Genomic DNA, 23,119 nt, shown 5'->3' with positions numbered 1-23,119 from the left:
GAACATTTTAAATGTATGTTTCCGTTAAAGCACTTTATAAATCCCCTACGCTGGTTTGAATTATTTCTAAAATACAGTACAGCTTTGAAATGGAGACGATAGACATTCCATACCACACTTCTGCTTTGACCCCTATCATGAGTGGTTGAAGTAGCATGTATACGTTACAGAGGGAGCCGGTGCAAATAGAGGGTCATCTTCCACCTCTCCCACCCACTAGCTCCTGGCTTTACCCGATTTCCCCCAGGAGGATTAGTGGTTCCCCCCACAGCATCTTTTGGACATTCTATGTTTCTATGATGTGCATTGTAATGTTTTTTTGTTGTGGCTTTTCTATTTTCAGAATGTGGGGATTTATATTTGTTGTAATACTCATTGAGCATCCACCCCCTCCCCTCTTAGAGGAGGTTTCCCACTGTATCCCCCCTAGTTGATCGCTTTCTTTTTTTTCTGTACCCAAAATGTTTTGCAAAAACTTCAATAAAAATTATTGATGAAAAAAAGCACTTTATAAATAAAAATAATCAACCATTGTATTTTTGTCTTCAATGGTCAACAAAATAACATACCTTTACCTCTCAACTGTCCTGATTCCATCATGATAGTCCTGATTTTAGGGGACTATCTTGATTAGCCAAGAGCTTGTCCCAGCATGAGGAACAGCTGGGATGTATTTCCACTTTTCACTTTACATACATGCTGTGTGAACCAGTTAGTGTAACACTTTTTATATAAGGGAGGATGGGAGGGAGATGTAGGTGGCTGAAGTGAGGTGCAAGCGATGCCCTCCATGGTACTGACCATGCCCACACACATCTGGTCACACCCACACATCACTGGCCACACCTCCGGTGGGATGACACTTCTAACAACAGGCCCTTTATCATTTTCAGCCCCAGGCCCATGTTGCCTTTAATCTGTCCCTAGGAATAGCTACTTTATATTTTTGGCAATAATGGTTATATCATACAGTATACTGAACAATGTAATATGTGTTGTATAACGGTCAAAATGGGTGAGTGTTAGTAAGACAGCAGACAGGTAAGGGGAAGGATAGCTCAAATATTACACCAAGACCCAGCGACCTGTGCCTACTCTACTGACTGCTGCTACAGGACAAGACAGAATTAAATAGAGCATTGCATTATGTGCAAGCTCTGCAACTGTGCTCTTATCAAAGAATAATTATGCCATGTTACCTTTATTTAGTTTATTATTTAGAGATGTTCACTGACCCCAGTGTTTTGGTTTTGGCTTTGGTTTTGGATCTGGATTAACTCCGTGTTTTGGTTTGGGTTTTGGCAAAACCGCCCTCGCATGTTTTGGTTTTTCCCCCAAAAAAATCCCTATTTTTTTTTGTTGCTAAAATCACATAATTTGGCTCTTTTTTTATCCCTTCAATATTATTAACCTCAATAACATTAATTTCCAGTCAATTTTTGTCAAGTGGCAAGAACACTGCTACCCCTCCTGTTTCTGTATGAGCAATGGCAATGAGCAATGGCACTGGAGACTGGAGAGTGACAAGAACACTGTTACCCCTGTTTCTGTGTGAGCAATGGCACTGAGCAATGTCACTGGAGACTGGAGAGTGACAAGATCACTGCTACCCCTGTTTCTGTGTGAGAAATGGCTCTGGATCTCCTGGGGAGGGAGGTACTTATGGGATCCAAAACCCGCGAGATCCGACAACGCAACAATGACATTTTGCCTTGATTCAGATCCGAGAACGTAACGAGCCGGCTCGTGAGCCTACCCGGATCCCCTAAGTTCGGGTGGGCTCGGTTTTAAGAAAACCGAGCCTGAGCATATCTACTTATTTATATAATAAACATGTACAACTGCCAAATATCGCTCCTGGAAGATGACTGGTCTACTTTGGGAGCAAAATACATTCTAAAATATCAGAATTCCCTGTTATGCAGATAGCCAAGTAAAAAAAACATGTGTTATACTTAGCAAGTCTGATATGTGTTGAGTATTGGTGCAATACTATGATGTGAAGTTTCATCAGTATTATAATAGTAGCAAAATATGGGTAGTCTCAACCAACCCTATTTAATGTCCCTCTGCTAACTTATTAAGGTAATGGGAACCTCCGTGACAGTAGCACATGTGTTTTATTTCAGTGAATGATGTCAATCTTTCTATCTGGAGGAGCATTGAAGAAATCAGCAATGATAAAAGCATATTTCTCAATGATGGCGAGTGGGAACTTCTGTCTGTGCCATCCAACTACGAGATCCTACATACCCATGGTGGAAGCTTTGCTCAGGTCCAGTTTAATGTATGTAACTGACCACAATCTGCTTTCATTGTTTAATAAGATATGAGCTCTATGAATCTGTATGCTGATGAATTTTAAGAAATTTTAAAACATATTTATGCCTTATGCTTTTATTTTTTGTAGCAAAAGGGTTTCTATGAACATATATGTATATGATATTGCTTTTTTGAGCAACAAAAATATCAAACCCTGCGCTGAGTATTTAGGCAGTGAATATGGCACAAACACAATGAGAAGGTACTGGTAATATAAAAAAACATAGACATATATCTTAAAATGGTTCCATTAATGAACACATTAAAAACTGCAAATGTATGTTTCTCACAGTACCTGAATTTGGTGGGAACCTTCATAAAGCAGTTTCCCAGGGTAGTGATCTTTTCACCATCCAAAGTTCAAAGAATGAATCCCTTGCTACTCCTCGGGAAGTTATAGGGGGAATTCAATTAGCCGTGAAGCGTCTCCAGAATGTCAGTGAGACACTTCGCGGTGGAGATGCGAGGAAAAATGAACAGAGACTTTTTACGTAATTGCCAGCAATGTGCGAGGCGTGATGTCTGCGTGTCATATCGCCAGCAATTAAATTCCCCCCATAGTATCAGTACTCCCAGTCTAAGGTTAAGGCTAAAGATAAGCAGGAATATTGTCATCCAGGTACCTTCATCTGTGCTCATTCTGCCCCACCTCATCTGTGCTCATTCTGCCCCCCCCTCAACCTCCCCCTTGATCATGTTCCCTCCTATTTCCTTCGAACCCTCTCACCTACTGCCTGCTCGCACCTAGCCCACCTCTTCAATCTTGCCTTCTCCACTGGCATCTTCCCTTCTACCTTAAAAAACGCTAGTATCTTGCCCACTCTAAAAAAATTAATCTTGACCCCATCTTACTGTCCAGCTCCTGCCCCATCTCTCTCCTCCCTTTCATTTGCTAGAACAGCTGGTTTACACCTATCTCACTAGCTACCTCTCCGACAACTCAATGCTCAGTCCTCTCCAATCTGGATTCTGCTAATTCCAAAGCCCACTACTTACTGCTCATCCTCTGCACCTCTCTGCAGCCTTTGATATAGTCGATCACCCTCTGCACACCTCTTGCAATATTGGACTTTCTGACACTGTCCTCTCTTGGTTCACGTCCTAACTCTCTAACCGCTCTTTCTTTATTTCTACTTCAGGCTCATCCTCCCCAATTTCTCCACTTCCTGTAGCAGTCCGTCATCTCCACTCTTACTCCCTATCGCCATCTACGGTCAGCCAACGACCACCGCCTCACCTCTCATCTGATTACTACATTTTACTACCGCATTCAAGATGTCTCCTATACTGCCTCCCCCCCCCTTCTATGGAACATCTTCCCTTGTTCTATCAGGCTTTCCTCTAGCCTGCAAATCTTCTAACGACACCTAAAAAAACTCATCTCTTCAGGATCGCCTACCCTACCTTCATCTAATCTCTCCCTTCCCCTTCCCTCCTCTTCCCCCTTCTTTATCCTTCCTCACTTATCATTTTCACCTCACCCTCTTTCTTCCGCCTCTCCTCATTTCACCAGCCCTTTTTCTGCTCTCCTTCCAGGTTTCCAGTCCCCTCACTACCCTAGTCAGCTTACTACTGCCCATTCAGATTTCTAGTCCCCTCACCCTGACTCTCTCTGGTGCTTTCTGTTAGTATGCCCTCTCCTCTAGATTATAAGTTCCCATGAGCAGGGCCCTCTACTCCTTGTGCCCTCCTTCTCCTGTCACCTTCCTGTTGCTTCTGGCACCCCAGTTACTTTCCCCAACCTCAACTCTGGGCTCCTGTCTCGGTCTCCTCCTCTTCCTTCCCCTCCATTACTAGCTCTGGTCCTGCTAGTTGTGCCTACACACCTGGATCCAGGCCCATCCTATTTTAGTCTACTCCCCACTTCTCATCCTTCCCCTTCTGGCTCGCAAGCATTTCTTTATTCATTTATACCTCTCTGCCCAGTCTACCTCTCTACAGTTGGGTTGTCAATTCAATTGCACACTGTTTTGTTTTTGTACTTCCTTGTATGCCATGTTTTGTTTTCTCTTATACATGGTGCTGCAGACCCTTTGTGGCGACATATAAATAAAACATAATAAAAATAAATTAAAAATAATATGAAACGCCCATCAAATATGAACTTCTGATTAATTTTTTATATGGTTTGAGGCTTCGAACTTCATACAACTCCATTCATTTCAATAGAGTCCTGGTGAACACCTAAAAATGCATAAAAATGCATTAAAAGTACATAAATGCTTTTTATGCACTTGTAGAGTGGTATTGTGTGGTTGTATATAGTTTTGTAACTATATACTATATGGACTCTGCTGTGTATCAGAAATATGATTACTGGATAAACATGACTTAGTCTGCCAAAGGTTATGTTTGTTTCTGGCTATTGTGATTTGGGTTTTGTTTATGTTATGTCTTATATGAGAAAGGCAAGCAAAAGTGCATCTGTGCTAAACAAATGTTATTATTGTCACTATTATATTATGTTAATATATATTAGATATATTACATTATTATATTACTATGTTTATTTCTAAGCATCAATATATTATGCCATATTGTACATTGATGGGATTGTGATACAAATAAATAACACATACTTGCCTACTTTTTAAATCTGTACTCCAGGAGATCCGGAGTACAGATCATGTGACAGAGGGTAGGAGGGGTGTGATGACGTCATTACATCACTATAGCAAAATTCAAGGTATTGAATAGCGGGGGCATGACTTAATGGCGCGGTTAAGCCCAGTCCCTGCTATTCAATGCAGTGAATTTCGGCATTTTACAGGGTCCGGGAGGTTTGCCTACTCTTCCGGGAGTCCGGGAGGACTCCCCGAAATTCAGGAGCCTCCCGGAGAGTATGCAAGTATGAAATAACATGACACTGGCATGAAACAGAAGATAAAGATGGCCCTGCCCAAATGAGCTTTCAATCTATTCCATTTTGGCCATTTGAGAAGATGGTTTAAAAATATGTGCCTTTGTAGTATATATATATATATATGTCTATATTAAATAAAAAATAGTTTTGAAGTAGGCAGTGAATTTGTAGACTAGGTAATCTAAGCATTTCATGATGTTTCAATTGTATTAACTATGAAACCAAATGAGGGATATTAAGTAGCTTCTGTAGGAATTGGTGGTTTAGCTCTGAATTACAAATAGATGTCGTCTTTCTCTAAGCTGAAATTCTACAGCTCGTTAATTTGCATATGAGCCATGTAGCCTCATTACCACGAAACAGGATAGCAAGCATTGTATCAAATATCAAGTAATGCAAGAAACAGCTATTAGGCTACACACCATTACCTGTTAGAGGAATTGCACAGAATACATGGATGTGGACAGATTCATAGAGGATATGGGGAATGGTATATGTACATATAAACACAGAAACAATGCCGTAAACGTTCTCTTATGAGAAAAGGATTTGCAGCTTTTGTGAAGCTGTCTAAACATCCGAACTATTTTGTGTCAGAGCAAATGCTGTAGGTATAGGTGGACTAGTCCTTAACAAGGAAGTATGAAAAGACTCTCTACAAAAACCTTACTTCCTATTAATGAATAATAAGCCTAAAATACAAAGTACTTATATAAAAGAGCTACTAATAACATTCTTAGACCTAAAATTAATTGTCCCCATACTATGAAAGTAGTTCAGACATTAACATTGTATTCACAGGACTAGTTTCTTAACACTTTATTAGCCCTGTATGCATAGCCTTGTGCAACTATAGTAAATGCTGGCTTTATATCTAAGACTTTTCATATTACAAATGGTACATGTCAGGGATGACTGCTTTCCCCACTGATTTTCACACTGGTCATTGGTGCAAACAACCAGATGTGACACAAAAGTAAAGGAACTTTCTATTCTAGGTATGACTCACAATGGTCTGAGTTTTCCAAAGTAGAATATTATCATGTAGGTAGTAAGGTAGTTTACCAGCAAGGCAGCAACTTCCTTGAAAATCATTCCTTCTGGCATGATGAATGTGTGATTGGTTTGCTCAGTGACTAAATATTGCCATAAACAAAATCTGATGAAGACCAACACAATATCTCCAATCTGACTGTCAACCTCTTTTCCGATAATTATTTTAACCATAAGAGAGCCACTGATCTCCTCCACATTTACAGCACAGCCCAAATAAAACAAAACATTTACTTTAACAAACCATTTGAATTAATTTGAATGATCTTGCGGAGCAGTGTCTACATTTCAAAGTAGCAGTACCTCCTTCCCCTATCTCACTGGGCATTCACATGATGTGGTGGAAGCTACAAGTAGCTCTAAGTTAAAGTAGCTTTACTTCTTTTGTCAATCATGGATCAGTCTATAGATCAGGATCATCCCAGTTCTAGTGCTGCCAGTAGTAATACCTTTTCAACCTCCTAAAGTTACTGGTGAATGTTGTGATTTGTCTAAAAGAATCAAAATAGCTAACATTCCATATATCACATGTAGTGGCAAGAAAAGGCTGATGTCCACTTTTGGTTAGTAGTGGTCCTGTTACACGTACTAGAATGCCCATTGAAAAATAGAGTGCCCAACATGATCATACATCTTCTGTAGTTTCCCATATACCACCTTCTTGCTGTGAGTGAATGTCTGTCAGCTCCAAAACAGCCACATCAGTGCATATAAAGAACACTGATGCTGAAGAACAAATTGGACATTCACAGAATCCTGAGCAGAGTTTAAGGGTATCCATGAGTGCTATATGTGAGTCTGACATTTCAGATTCTGACACTGTAATTATAGGGCAGCACCCTTCCAAAATTTCACAACCATTTGGAACAGGTGTGATACATATGTTCGACAATTACATGATCATCACCATAATATAGACAGGGTTGGAAAGTTGTCAATAATGACATCAACAGTATTATTAGGTCGACAAGTGAAATGCAGACAGTATTATTAGGTCGACAAGTGAACTGCAGACAGTATTATTAGGTTGACAAGTGAAATGCAGACAGTATTATTAGGTCGACAAGTGAAATGCAGACAGTATTATTAGGTCGACAAGTGAACTGCAGACAGTATTATTAGGTCAACAATTCAAATGCAGACAGGATAATTAGGTCGACAATTTAAATGTCAACAGTATTTTTAGGTTGACTATGATATCCCTAAACCTATTCCTAACCTGATACCTAACCCTATCTCTATCCCAATCAATAACCCTATCCCAATTAGTGCATTGACTTGGCTCCTATTTACATAGCACAGCATCTTTACCTTAACGGGGGGTCCAGGGCTCCAGATTTCTTGACACAGTCAGGCTCCTTGGCCTGTCAGACGTGGGCTACTATTGCACCCTTCCAGTTTCCTTAGAGAACCCATTTTCAATCTGAAGCCGATCTGTATGGCCTACAATGTGAGTGCCTTTCCGATTTCAGAACCTGACATCAAGTTCAGCTGTGGCGGCATTTCATTACCCTCCATAGGGGTGGTCCTTCAGCTGGTGGATCCAGTATCTCCTGTGTCCAACAAGTTCTTGCAGACTTTCTGGCTTCCTGGCATTTCAGAACTGGTTCATCTACAGCTCTCTTCTACTGTGAGTGTTCTGTTAGCATTGTGATGGTGCTTATAACTTTGTGATCTCTGCACTGGTTATGCAGTTCTGTTACACATCTATGGTTACCCCAGCTCCGCCTCAGTTTTAAGCAAATTGCAGTTATTCTTTTAATGTCCTATTTCAGTATTCCCCAGCAGTGACCATGCGTTATTGCAAGACCACACTTCCATCTCTGCAGGAAACTTGTTGGACCATCTATTGACAGCAATGAAACTTTACATGAGGGGGTGATAAGGGGGACATAGATAGGTGAGGGCTGGGGTACATTAACACAGGGGGTGCTTGATAAAAGAGAATCCATAAATATGGGGCCATATTGTGATGGTAAATCAATGCAGGGGGGCATGATAAGAGAAGAATGAAAACAGGGGTGGAATGACATGGGGGAGAATCAGTACAGTGGGGGACATAATATGAGTAGAATGAATATGGGTGGACCATGATTTTGGTAGAATCATAATGGGCTAGGGCATTGTGCTAGCTGTGCCTACTTTTGTGTTGACTCCACCTAAAGTTCATTTGATGCCACCTACATGAGGCCACATGCCAGGACAACTTTAAGTTCCCAATCTGCTCCTGCTGGATAGGACCACCTTTTGTCATCAGAGCAGCATGAATTATTCATAATATGAATTAAACAAGGTGCTGGAAACATTCCTTAGAGTTTCTAGTACATGTTGACATGATTATAATGCAGTTGCTGCAGATTTATTGGCTACATATTCATCTTGCGACTCCCTCGTTCCAACACATCTGAAAAGTGCTCTATTCAATTGAAATATTATGTCTTTGGAGGCCATTGGAGAACTCATTGTCATGTTTATGTACCCAGCTTGATATGACATGTGCTTTGTGACATGTTGTGTTATCCTGCTGGAAGTAGCCATAAGAATATGGGTTAACTGTGGTCATAAAGGGATGCACATGGTCAACAACAATAGTCAGATAGACTGTGGCATTTAAATTATATTCAATTGGTATTAAGGGGCCTAATGTGTGTCAAGAAAACATTCCCCACCATTACACAACTGCCACCAGCCTGCAGTGATGACACAAGGCAGGATGGATCCATGAATTCATGCTGTTTACGTCAAATTCTGACCCTACCATCTGCATGTCACAGCAGAAATCGAGATTCAGTAGACCAGGGACCATTTTTCCACTCTTCAACTGTCCAGTTCTGTAGAGCCTGTGCTCAGTGTAGACTCAGTTTCATGTTTTTAGCTGACAGGAGCAGTTTTTTTCTGCTGTAGCCCATACAACTTTTTACAAGCTGTGCATTCAGAAGTGTTCTTCTACATACCACTGTTGTAACACTTGGCTATTTGAGTTACTGTCATCTTCTTGTCAACTTGAACTAGCCTCGCCATTCTACTCTAACCTCTCTCATTAACAAAGAAATTTTCACCAACAGAGCTGCCGCACATTCAATGTTTTTTGTTTTGCGACTGCTGTTTGTGAAAATCCAGGAGATTAGCAATTTATGAGATACTTAAACCACTCTGTCTGGCACCAACAATCATTTCACGGTCAACAACAACTGAACCTCTTGACCATCTCTGCATTGAGTTGTTTTTATGTATTGAGTTGCTAGCACATGATTGGTTGATTAGATATTTGAATTATTGAGCATGTGGACAGATGTACCTGATAAAGTGACAACTGAGTGTAAATTACTATGTGATAATATCAATATTCATAGATATCAGTGGTCGAGCATACAAAGACATTCTGTCATATTTTTATATATTAGGGAGAGTTGGGGGTATATTTACTAAACTACGGGTTTGAAAAAGTAGAGATGTTGCCTATAGCAACCAATCAGATTCTAGCTGTAATTTTGTAGAGTGCACTAAATAAATGACAGCTAGAATCTGATTGGTTGCTATAGGCACTATCTTTACTTTTCAAACCCACAGTTTAGTAAATCTAGCCCTTGGTGTGAGCCTTATAAAACCCTAAAACATCTTCCTACTCAAGGTGGATCCCAAAGAGAATGTTACTGTGGAAGTATTATTCATTGTATCATTTCCTCCCTATCCTTTTCTGCTGATTGTCGCTAGTTCCGATTTGTTTGCATTCATCAGGCTCAACTTCTACATTTTGTAAATATTAATCTATATTAACTTTTAAGTATATATTTTTTCTCATGACAAAAGTATTTATTACCTCACTGAAAAAGCATTACACCAATATACAGCTGTTTCAGACAGGCACAACTCCATTGGCACACAGAATATAACTTTCCTGGCAGTGTCAAGCACATACAGTATGTGGAATCAGTGGAATGCAGCTGGTCACCACACTTGAAATGAATTATACATACATTCAATTACTTTCATTGATGCTCAATTGTTTCTTTTCTGGAAAATCATTTCACTTCACACATAGAATAGAAGAGCAAATCAGAAAATGGCATGAAGAATGATGGATCATGCCATAAATATGGCTATACTTTGCCTCCAAAAGTTGCAGTGAATACTGCCTTAAGTAGAGCCAAGGGCACTGCTGAGCGCCGAATAATACATTTACTCCATTATGTTATAATTAACCTGCGAGCCCTAGTATTTCATGATAACAGACGTGCAAAATGACACTCCTCATCCTCTGCTTTTGCTTGTCCAGGACTAACAACGACCCTGGCAAGACAAGTTAACCACACAAAACACAGGGAGATGAATGGCCAGCATGGGACATAGCTCTCTCATGCAGCAGCGATTTCAGCTTTAATGGCAAAATCATTATCATTGCGACAACGGCTCACAAATGAGCAGAGGGTGAAATAAAGAGGAGGGGGGGAGAATTATATGTGGAATAAATGAGCACTTCCGAAATTCATAGCATCATAAAGAGAGCCTTATCAAATGAACCAGCAGAAGGTTAGACGAGCAGCAGAGCAATTAGGCTAACACCGTAGGGCTTCTATTTCATCTTCTGTGTGCTCATCATGTACAAATTCCCAATTAGATTTATTTCTTTCATTAACATCAATGGGAATTCAAAACAATAGTGTACACAGCAGACCCCCTTTAAAGGTACAGTTTACCCACAGTGTATTATTAATAGTAACATAAATTAAATATACAATGTATATGTATATTGAAGAAAACTTTATACATTTGATTGTCATGATGAAAGAATGCACAGCCATTCTGAAACGTCAATTTTTCTACTATGCCTGTTACAGTGTGTAGGTGATTGCATGTAATATATATATATATATATATATATATATATATATATATATATATTATAAATGTGTGCTGACCCCCATAGTTTGGTTTTGAATGTGGTTTTGGTTCTAACATGTGTTCGTGTTTTGGTGTTGTAAGATTTTGGTTTTGATTTTGGATCTGGATTTATTTAAAAATCATGTAAAGTAGGTACAATAATGTCATTTTGAGCTGTTTTTCCTTTATATATCATTAACATTCCTTTCTAGTAATTTCCCGTCTATTTTATAATGAAATCTCTATCCCTTAGCGTAAATTGACAGCCATCATATCTCCATCTCTACATGTATTCTTTGCCAGGGCCAAAATCTGTCCTCTTAATTTCTCAGAATGTGGACTTTCAATTGCATTGTCAAGACATGTTTTGGGCAACCTAATCTGCATGAGTCTGAATGTTATGCGTACTTGCTTGTGTGTGAACGGCAACTATCTGAACTGTCCATTTTACATATTTCTTACACTTCACTAATAGAACATATTAGTATTATTTATATGCATCCCATAGTTATATACATGGGTCTTAGGGACCACTTTCGCTGCAAGTTTCGGGCAGCCCCCTTTTCCCTGCAGTTGGACAAAGCTTCCCCCGTTGGACTGATTTTTCAGTCCTCCCCATAAATATATAGGAGTCCCCTTGTTTAATTCAGAAGGGCAGCATTACGGCACAGATCTACCTTACTCGCAGCTCCGCTCTTGGCTAACGTGAATGCTCTACCCATTGAGAAGTGCACACTGGTGTCTTTGGAATTTTTGCTATGAGTACAGGCCACCTTGTCTATCATCATCATTTATTTGCATAGCGACATCAAATTACATAGCGCTTTACAATTAGATATCTAAATATCTACTGATGCCTCTGTCCATCTAATAGCATTTGATTGTTACTGCCACTTCACTGTCCATGATACATGCCGTCTAACTTTCCAAATTTAGTGCTCTTGTAACTTACATACATTTTTTTTCTGTTTAATTTATCTAATGGACTCGCTTCACTTAGTGGCTTGGCAGATGACATTTTGTTTTGCAGCCGCTGCAATGTTCTACATGCAGACTCTTACTGTTGAAAATGCCAAGAAAATAACCTGACATGAAAAACCCTCTTTTTAAAATATGTCACTGAATGACCCTTTCAAAATTGACAAGTATAGAAAAATAGAAAAGATTAGACTATATAGCGTTTTTTTCCAATGTGCAGCTGCGTTTACACTGACACGAGAACACTCTTTTTTTAATATAATAATAACTGAATGACCCTTTAAAAATTTACAAGTGTTGCAAAATAGAAAAAAAGTTTAGAATATAAGTGTTTTTTTGGGGTGTGTAGCTGTGTTGACACTTTTTTTTAAAATTAATTCAGAGATCCCAGGCCCACACAAGATTACTTTCACTAAAAACCCTTAAAAGTTTAAAATAAATAAATTGATTTGTTTATGTAACAGCTGCTAATAGTCATAGAGCAAAACTCACTTTTGTTCTCCACTAAATACACTACTTAGTTTAGAATGATATCTAACTCAGTCTATATACTAGTATTTTTATATATGCATTAATAACAACCAATAGCCACTACTCCGTCTAACAATAATCACAACTATTCTATTGTTTTCTATGTCCCTCTTTCACCCTGAACGCTATTTTCAGAGCAGAACACTACAACTAACATCCTCCCTACACCCTGCCTGTACATGAGAAAACGAAGGAGAAGACTCTTGCGAGTTTTGCATCAATATCTTCTCCAAAGGATGACGTTTTGCCTCGTCTTGAGATCTGAAATTGTCAACATTAGGTTTCACTCGGAACCCCAAATCTCGGATCTGTCGGTTTTTCCTGAATCTGAATTGCTCTAATGTATATACCGATATAATATATATATACCGATATATATATATATATACAGCCAGTCCCATAAATAGCGAAGAATAGCAGTGTGATTATAGGTAGTGACATTGGGGAAAATTATGCCGCCATTAGTCTTATGCTGTTGTAGTTTCCGCAAACCATTCCTTGGTCTCCTCCCATTCCAAATGAACCGCCTGAAAAGAAAGTCTAGATGTGTCAAATCTTTCTTTGTTAACAAAAGTGGTAAACATTGGATAAGATAAAAAAAAGTCGAAGGAAGGAAATTATTTTTATCAAATTAGTCTTACCAACATAGGACAAAGGGAGATGGTTTCAACCCCCAAGCTCATCTTTTTTTTCATTAATCAACTTAGAGAAGTTAGTATGATATAACTGTGATGGAAGTTTAGGGAATTCCTAAATAGGTAATTTGATAGGTAGCCCAACAGAGTCTAGTAGATTTCCCCCAAGAGGGAGAGCCTACATTTGCCTTTAAATCCAAGACTGTGGACATTTCCATGTTCACTGTAAAACCAGAAATTAGGCCAAATTCATCAATTCTCTCCAGGATTGAAGATAGTGAATGTTGTCGCATAGCGATATAAAGAAATACATCAACAGCAAATGCTTAAATCTAATTTGTTGGTTCCTATAGTAATTCCCTGAAAGTCAGGCCAATTCTGCAAAACAAGTAGAAGTGGGTTTAGCGTGAGACTGAAGAGCAGTGGGGATAGATGGCAGCCCTGATGAGTACCTAATTCCATTGTTATCTGTCAGGCACCATTCCCGCTTACCAGCCCCTTTGCGGGGATGGACGCCTTCTTGTTCCCTGCTAGCCCCGACCTCCTCCGCTCTAGGCCGGCAGTCGCCACTGCGCATTCGCGCCAGTCGCCCAGCAGCGGGATGTGCTTCTGCTCAATGCCGGCAATCCTCTGTGTGCATGAGTGCCCGTTGTCAGGCGACAGGACGCTCATCTCCACAGCTTCCCTATATAAAGCAGACTCTGACAGTCCATCGCTGTCAGAGTATTTGATCATATCCAGCTTCAGCCTTTTGGTTCCTGTCTTGCTTGATTCCTGGAGTTGGTTTCCTGCTTGTTCTTGACCACTCTCTTGATATTTGATTTTGCTCCTCTTACTCTCCTGATTTTGACCCCGGCATCCTTGACCATGCTCTTGGCATTCATTTGGATTCTGATATTTTGGTTCAGACCCGGTTTCTCTGACTACCCTTTGGTACCCCGATTTGACTCTTATGTGACCTCCTGTTACTGACCTGCTTGCCTGACAAGTCTCTTACCACCTACCTCACCAGTAACTGGCATTAAGGGCCGTGACTTGAACGTTCCTAGCCGCTAAGTCCATACATCCTTGTGGGGGTTCCTGGTGATTACCAGGGGCGTGCTAGACTCCGCGGCTCAGTGCTAGTAGCGCAAACTGCTGGTAAGTAGTCACCATCAAATTATCCCAGTGTTTGTTACATTATCCCATCACTTTTAATCCCGTTAAGGAGAATCACTTTTGAGGGATTAGTATAAAAATACTCGATCATCTGAACAAGGTATCTGTCAAACTCTCTAGTATTCAACATCGCATACAAATGGGGCCTACTGTATCAACGGCCTTGTTAGTGTCTAAACTAAGCAGCATACTGGGTGTGCTCGTATTTTGAGATGTCGAAATGACTGCGGCTATATCCGTACAAATCCCTTCCCGAAATGGCATTCCTTAACAAAACCGAACTGATGGTCAGTGAGGCTATCTGGGAGAATAATCTGTAGTCAAGTCAGTAATATTTTGTCAGTGTTATGTACATAGGGAATCAAAGTATCAACCACTAATATTTAATCAATCCTGGGGACAGATCGATGAACTGCTGAGTAAAAGATATATAATTTATCCGAGGTGTTAAACAATCACCATGGATCCATTAATTTAAGAGTTGTTCCCAAATTATGAATTTACATCTGCGCCTGAGGAGAAGCTCCAACCACTGGTGGCATTTCATAAAGCACCAAGTTATCCACTGTATTATAGTCACCCCCAATAATTAGTTGTGTGCAATCCCTTTGGACAAGAGTAGCAATTAAATTGTTATAATAATCGTGTGGGGCCGCGTTTGGAGCATATAAATTTACCAACGTGTAGCGTTGGTTTCTGATAGTAACATCCATAAAAATGGACCTGCCCTCAGGCTCAATCATCATGTTGTGGACTAAGTACTGTAGCACTTTGTGAAACAATATAGCCAGCCCTCTGGCTTTTATGTGGAATGGGACAGGCACCCATTCAGCACTCCACTTAGCCCTAATAGGTGAGCTATCCCCCTCTCCAATGGGTTTCCTGAAGGAAGACCAAATCAATATTAAATATATTGAGATTTGTAGACACAAGTTTCTGTTTTACAGGTGAATTAAACCCCATTCCAAAAAAGCAATTTATAATGTGCAATGGTATGGTGAAGCTGGGTATCTGTTGGATTAGGAGGCATGGTCAACCTACACCCAACTTTCCGAATCTGACATGCATTGAATCCTTCCATGGAATAGGGGCCTCTCCATCCCAGCGACCAGAGAGATAACCCTGGGCTAGTTTAATCTGTTGGTTAGCTTTTAGGGGGCTTCCCTTTTGGGTATCCTTTTTGCTAATGAGGCCAAGTGTGGGCATCCTGGTATATTGGTCATTCATTTGGTTGGTAATAATTTGTGTAAATTGAAGGGATTGAACCTCATTGAGCACATTAAGTCTGAAGTTACGGTGATCCGATCCCGATGGCCCTTGGTTCGTTTGTTCAGATATTATCCCTAGGTTACAGTGGAGAGGCATTTATAATCTGATTGCTCTCGACAAGGATCGTTTTTTTTAGGTTAATATAGCCATTAGGACGTTAGGTTCATTGGCTAATTAGCCGGCCATTAAAATTAGATTTCCACAATTCTACAGAGTAATTTGAAGGCTTCTTGTTGTGCATTAAGAGGTCACGGTGGTGGTGGGCTTAGGTTCCTGGGTGGGGGGAACCTTGCTGTTGGGAAAAAGCAGGCCAAACAGCAGCCATAATGACACATTGTGGTGGCCGTTGGACACTCTTCCTTAATAGGGAGGTTCAGTTAGTAATACTACCCCTCGTGGAGTTATAGAACATCTACTGGTTAGGCAAGCTGCAGCTTGTGAGCCAAAATGGGGTCGAGCTCCACTGCCTAAGAAGTGTCTGAATATTTTAGTTCAACAATGTTATGGTTTATGGGTATGGCTGAAAGGCTGATTGGTCTTACTTTTATTTGTCACCACTTCAATTCAATTTAATTTTCAATAAAATTTGTAACCTTTCATTCGCCAGACAAGTGTCTTGTGTAAAAGTTAAAGAGAATCAACCACTATGCGGCTTATGTATTTGAATCAGATCTGTTTAATGTACAGTACATCATTGTGTAACATGTCAGTGATTTACAAATAGAATAATAATAATAATCATCATAATAATAATAATAATAATAATAATAATAATAATAGTAATAATTGAATGTAGTTTAAATAGGACGTGTACAAATCCTGACAACAACAATACATTTTATTTATTCCCTATTATTAGAACACTGATAATTATTGTCTCCATAAAACACACTGACCAAGAAAACACAGTGAACCTAGCTTTGGTTTTCTCCACTGACACTCTCTTGCACTATTTAACATAAATAAGATACCTCAGCTTAGATATCCAGTCATACAAAATAGTGATTTTGTTATTTAATATTTAAGGCAATTTTTATCATATAAAGATAAGTACTGTATTATTGGAGGTAAATAAATTTACGTTTACATATGCTACCCATGAAACAATATAAAAATGGATTCACGGGGCGCACGCAGGGGGGGTTTGTGGGTCTCCAGAAACCCCTCCCCTCCGCTAACGAAGTGCCCCTCATAGCGGCACTGTACTATATAGCAGCCACTGCGCTGTCAAAGAAGCGTCCGCGGCGGTGCTGTATTGTATACAAAAAATCCTGCGTGCGCCCCTGTATTCATACGTAAAACAGGACCTAAAGACACAGAAATTAGTTCATATAGAGCTACTATATCTTCTAGATGATGCCAAAGAATCTAAATACTTCAAAGTATATATGATGTATAACCTATGACCATGTGATTAATTGTGTTTTGCAGCTTGTTATCCGTCGTCGCCCCCTGCTGTATATTGTAAGCATTCTCTTGCCCAGCATTCTACTTATGATTGTAGACCTGATGAGCTTTTACCTGCCCCCGGGCAGTGGGACGCGGATAATGTTTAAAACCAGTATTCTTGTTGGCTACACAGTTTTCAGAGTTAACATGGCAGACGACCTGCCAGCCACATCTTTAAGTGTGCCATTGATTGGTGAGTATGTCACTGCAAAGCTAAGTATAAGTCTGATATAAGGACTTAATGTTCCTATGATTAGTGAATGTAAACATAAACATAACTACATGTTTATGTGAGATGACTTTAATATGTAGGAGTGTTTTATCTTCAAAGATGTTGTTATGTACTCTGTAACGCAACATGAAAAGTGGATTAAATATATTCTGATGATTTTTGGTATTGTGGGAACAGTAAACAGATGAATCATCAGGTTATCACATTATTCACGTAGAACACGCCTACACACTTTGAAGGCTGTGCAATGCCTTCCTTGGCTAAATGATATTGGCAACATAACATTTTTAAAACCAGAATAATCACTATTTTTACATATTGGATTATTTACAAACTGGTGAAAATGCAGATCGGAACAAAATGCTTTTTTGTGCAAATGCATCTGTTTTACCACTGTATCAATGCTCTAGAGATTTCACATTATTGGAAGCACCTCTGTGGAGAATCTTTGCGGAAATTCTGTCTATACTTTACATGGGGCAAAAATAAAAATGTCAATTCAAAATTCTATTTAGTATCACTGTTCAGTCACTCTATTTGATTGCAACTATTATTTTTTTCTCTGAAAATAAAAATAATCTCTTCACAATTTCTGTAGGCCCCTCTCTCTCCGCATTTCCTGGTACCCCCCCTCTCTTTCCACATTTTCTGGTGCCCTCTCTCTCTCTCCTTTTTTCTGGTGCCCCCTCTCTCTTCACATTTTCTCGCCACATTTCTGGGTACCTCTCTCTCTCTCTCCTATCTCTCCTATTTTCTGGTGCCCCCTCTCTCTCCACATTTTCTCTATCCCCCTTTCTTACCAAATTTCTGGGTACCTCTCTCTCTCTCCACATTTTCTGGTGCCCTCTATCTTTCCCATTTTTTGGTGCCCCTTCTCTCCACATTTTCTGGTGCACCCTCTCTTCACATTTTCTGTAGCCACCTTCCAACTCATTTTCTGGTGCCCCCTCTCGCTCCACATTTTTTCCAGCCCCTTGGCTCCTCTGTACTGCCAGCATTGTACCACCCAGACGCCTAACTTACAATGTCTCATTCATAGACATTGTTAGGGTGGGAACCCGGCCACAGTGCAGTTTTTGGCCTACAACATGAAATATCATTTTTAGAATTTGTCTAAAGAAACATGATTTACGGCAACTAGATTGCATTAAAAACACTTTCATCCACTAAGCTTCTGTCAACAGAAGAGGCAAAATTTTGCACTGCCATCTTTACGCATTAAGGTATGTTCTTACCAGTGAAAGCTGCAACAGTCATGCAGAAAGAGCTGCATGACATTGCAAGGGAGAAAGACAGCATTTATCTTGCACATCAGAATTTTTCAGTTTTACAATTAATTGTTCTGGTGGGATAAAACACATATAAAGTTATACCTTATATTGTGATTAAGATGGTAAGCTTTAAAAACATTTTGAGAATACTACTAATGATGGAGACAATCTTGTATCCACGTCTGCTAACTTCTTCACTCTTGTCTTTTTTCCATTTTATGAGGTTCTAAACTTTTTAACTTATGTCCTATACACTTTACCTTACATGAGTTGCATCTTCACTGTAAAGTTTTGGCAAAACAGTTACATTGTTTTATTAGATTACAAGTAAAATGGAATTACCAAACTGTTATTTTGGTAATGTTATTTTTGTGTGATATCCAAGGCTATTCTTATGATATATCTGTAATTTATTAATGGCCAATTGGATCTTTGATTCTGTCATTATAACCAGTCTCCACGTGGCTCACAGTCTTGCTTTGTTCAGTCAATGCTATGAGCAGCATTACATGATCTGGTATCCTTGCTGCCAGCACTGGATCGCTGATTAGACATGTCCACGCCTTCCCCATGTGTTTTATATTTTTGTCGCCTTAACGTGGAGCAACTCGTCAACTTTGCTCATGCTGATGTTAGTTGGATTTAGATTTAAATAATGCACATTACTGTGCTGGAGTAACAGATTATTTTGCAATAGCTGTCTTTGTGCTTACCTGATTACCTCTCACTGACCTGGTTTGTCCTGGGCATCCTTGTGTCTAATGTTTTTTTGCTGTTTCCATCATTTGTTAGTGACCCAGTCTGTCTTCCTGTATGCCTGACATTTGGCTTGTATTCAGACCAGACCTGGAACACTGACTTGTGGGTAACTTTCAAAGAAACCCATTGGCTCTTTGTACTGGTCTATGGTAAAGACCAATCACCCATAGACTCTGGTCAACCAGCGTTAACAGCTAGAAGCACAATAGTTCTACACCAGCAACCAGCAAACATTACCCACCGGAATTTGTCATTCTATGATTACAGTTTTATATGTTAGAGACCAATTTACTGGTATAATTGAGTGATTTGGTAGTGAATGCCATGGTAATAGCCATTTATATTACAGGGAATCAGTAGGTAACACTTCTAGACAGATGAAAAAATAATGAGGGATATGTAAAGATATGGTAAAAATGTATGGTAAATCTCTAAACCTGTACATTTCCTATAGGTGTGTTCTTTGTGGTGTGCATGGTCCTGATGGTTTTGAGTCTTGGCAAATCTATTGTGGTGATAAAGTTTCTTCACATTGATAAAGAAGGATCGGGCAGTCTTCTGATATTCCGTTGTCCCTTGCTGACTGAAGGAAGCAATCATGATGCAAACCCAGAAGAAAGCTCTGTGGGTTCAACCAATGAAACTACAGGTATCTGTATGTGCTCTTCTCTGACAATATTACAGCATGTATATGTTGATTTCAGTAATAATAAACATCATTATATAGTAAGTAATGCTTTAGTAGAAAATTTACCTTGAACTTTAAGTGGTTGTAAACACAGGCTATGAATACATTACTCAAAGAAGGTTTATCATCAGAAAATGATTAACCTGTTCTATGGTTTTGCTTAAAAGTCATTTCATATATAATATTTTGTAATTATTAAAAATATTATGGGAAGAAAGTACTGTTATCTTCTTTACATTATCTCAAAAGTATTTGCAGTGTCATTAGGTTATCTTGTTTTATGTCCATTTAAAATCCATTTTAGCCACCCTGTTTTTTATGGACGCCAATTCATATGTAGACTAGAAGAAATTCAGAGGTTATTAAGCAATATTGATCTGAAAATATTAAGAGATATGGAGACAAGGATCTACTCCAGTATGTGAAGCATTAGCTTATTTCTCTATAGCTGGTGCTGTGTGGTGAAGAACATGTACGTGTAAATTAAAATGTGTTTCCTGTCATTTGTTCTATGTAGTTTCATTATTATTTATTTATTCAATGAAAAAATATTTAATCTGGCAGAGATTGCTGTAGGTGGAGAGTTCATTACAATAGTTAGTGTTGCTTCAAAGTGGCAGTGATAATTGAAAAACATCTGAATCGTCACAAAACCAGCAGCTAAAATGTCAAAGTAACTTTCACTACTCCAAAAACATACTAGTAGTTTAATTGGCTGCTATCAAATTGTCCCTAGTCTGTCTGTCTGAGTGTATATGTTAGGAAATTTAGACTGTAAGCTCCAATGGGGCAGGGACTGATGTGAATGAAATCTCTGTACAGCGCTGTGGATTTAGTGGCGCTATATAAATAAATGGTGATGATGATGATGATAGGACACATTAAAATTTGAAGTTCCAACTCTCTCCATAAATACTCATCTCCATCCCTCAAGTGGTTAGGACAGAGTTACGGCTCGTTGCCTTATTTCTGGTTTGCCACTGATCAGTGCTGAACTGTTTTTATCCCAAGTGCTTTGATTTCTCGACCATGAGGATTATATCTACGGTGACTCTGGACAGTTCAGAAGTGTCTGAATAAAGGCATGAGGGCTCTGCGTGTTCTTTTCCTAGAGATTTAAGGTGTATTTCTGTGACTGTTACTTTCCATTCAAGACAGAGCTAGAGTAATTTTACATTTTCAAAAGAAGGAGATGGGCTCCATTAACTTAACACTTCCTCAGGACCCTTTCACTTTGGATTTTGGTGATCGTTCTATGGTTCCTATCGCAATGTTCAAAGACAAAATGGCTATTTATGGAGATAGGAGGAACTTCCATTTATGCTTTGCCTCCATTGATGACAGTTGCAAGAATTGCATGTTGTTTTGATAATATGGACCTACAATGAAGTGATTTAAGTATAGGAATAAATCCCTATATAACAAGAGTACAATGGCACATTCTAATGTAAACTAAATAAATGCGTATTTTTTTTATTTAAGCTGTACCTGTATCATCTAATTTGAAAAACAAATTTGTGCGTTTTATTAATATTTCCCCTCTTCATCTGTGCTTTGGTATCATATCTACCATATCTCTTTTAGGGTGTACCCACTGAAATGGCTTTTATTTTACCTTCTAGAAAACTGCTGTGGAGTAGAAGATGAAGTATTCCAGAGTCCTGCAATATCAGATGACCCAATGATGGAACAGATCCTACAGGAGGTGACATCAGTTCGTTCCTACATCCAAGAGATGGAGACAGAAGAAGCCTGGCATGCTCACTGGCTCAGCCTGTGCTACAGATTAGATAGCCTTATGTTCAGAGCCTATCTGCTGCTCTTTACAGCCTACGCAGCCACTCTTAGTCTTTTATGGTGGTCATGGAGCTCATATGATAAACCCATATGAAGACACTCATGTTGGTTGTTCCTCCACTGTGGTGAAATCCTATTACCATTGATTTATTTTCTTGTGGTCTCAAGTCTCAAGCTTACAGTCTAATTGATGTGCAACAAAATAAAACTCATCCAACTTCATAACAGTACCACATAATTTCTATAAATAATTTATTATATTTCTTATTTTGTTTTTTTCGATTTGCTGGCTATTTATTTGAAAAGTCAAAACAAGCACAGAAAGGTTGCCGAGATAAAGGGTTTGATTCAGAGTGAGATGTACATAGTTTGAGTAGAGTATCTTTGCGTTTTTTCACACTGAGCATGCTCTGAAAGGTAAGGGGTGTTCTAACATAGGCAATGTACAGTAAAAGCTTGTTTGAGCAATTGTGTCAAGATTCAGACTGGGATAGAGTCTCAGATGCAACTGACAAACCATCTTATTTGTGGGTTGTCCGGGGCAGGTGTAATTTGTAGTTGATGATGATGTACATATGAGCTAGTGAACCGCCTGTAATTAGAGGTTTATAAATGATTTGCAGGTGCTTATTGAGACTTTAGAAGTTGCACAGCCATAGATTAGAATTTGCCAGTGTGTTGCAGCAGCGATAAAAAAAATATTATTTTTTAAATGCATGTCAGGAAATTGTTCCTGCTGTATTAGATTTAAGTTTAAATGATCCTGCATAGCAATTGCACTTATAACATATAAAATAAAAGGTTTTTTTACATGTCCGAAAATTGAACGTAAGTGTCTGTATTAGGACACTGTCCTTGTGTTTAACTAGGCCTGCAGTACCTCTGTGCTACTGTTGTACCTTGACATTTTCCTCTCACTGACAGGAGTTAATCTTCTTCCCCTGGTAATCACCCGCACCTGCCTCACTGACAATTTATGCTTGCTCCCCACCATGCACCTTGCTGGTCAATGATTGTTTATCCTTGGACTTTCTCCAAAGCTTCATTCTGTTCCTGTGTATACTTAGTCCTGAATGTTTTCCATTGTTCAGCTAGGTTTACCTGTACCTGCTCAGGGGCGAACGGAGGATTGCCGACCCCCAAAAAAAACCACCCCCCGCGATGCACAGCAGCTCCGTTTCTTCAGCGCTGTCCTATACAGCAGCCGCGGCGCTGTCTAAGAAGCGTCCGCGG

At 39.3% G+C, this 23,119-nt stretch overlaps 1 protein-coding gene across 1 annotated transcript in view; it reads left to right on the top strand.

The window, feature by feature from the left end:
- The window catches only part of HTR3B (5-hydroxytryptamine receptor 3B), a 31,377-nt gene extending 9,302 nt beyond the window's left edge, over positions 1 to 22,075 (top strand). The window contains exons 5-8 of the mRNA XM_075191236.1: positions 2,130 to 2,287; positions 17,122 to 17,332; positions 19,856 to 20,050; positions 21,712 to 22,075. Coding sequence (XP_075047337.1) covers positions 2,130 to 2,287; positions 17,122 to 17,332; positions 19,856 to 20,050; positions 21,712 to 21,980 — 833 coding nt within the window. The 3' untranslated portion in view covers positions 21,981 to 22,075. The remainder of the gene's footprint in view (positions 1 to 2,129; positions 2,288 to 17,121; positions 17,333 to 19,855; positions 20,051 to 21,711) is intronic.
- Positions 22,076 to 23,119: the final 1,044 nt, after the last annotated feature.

The sequence above is a fragment of the Mixophyes fleayi genome, chromosome 11 (assembly GCF_038048845.1).
Source record: "Mixophyes fleayi isolate aMixFle1 chromosome 11, aMixFle1.hap1, whole genome shotgun sequence".
Taxonomy (NCBI): Eukaryota; Metazoa; Chordata; class Amphibia; order Anura; family Limnodynastidae; genus Mixophyes; species Mixophyes fleayi.
Note: the sequence above shows the minus strand (reverse complement) of the source record. Positions and strands in the feature narration are given on the sequence as shown.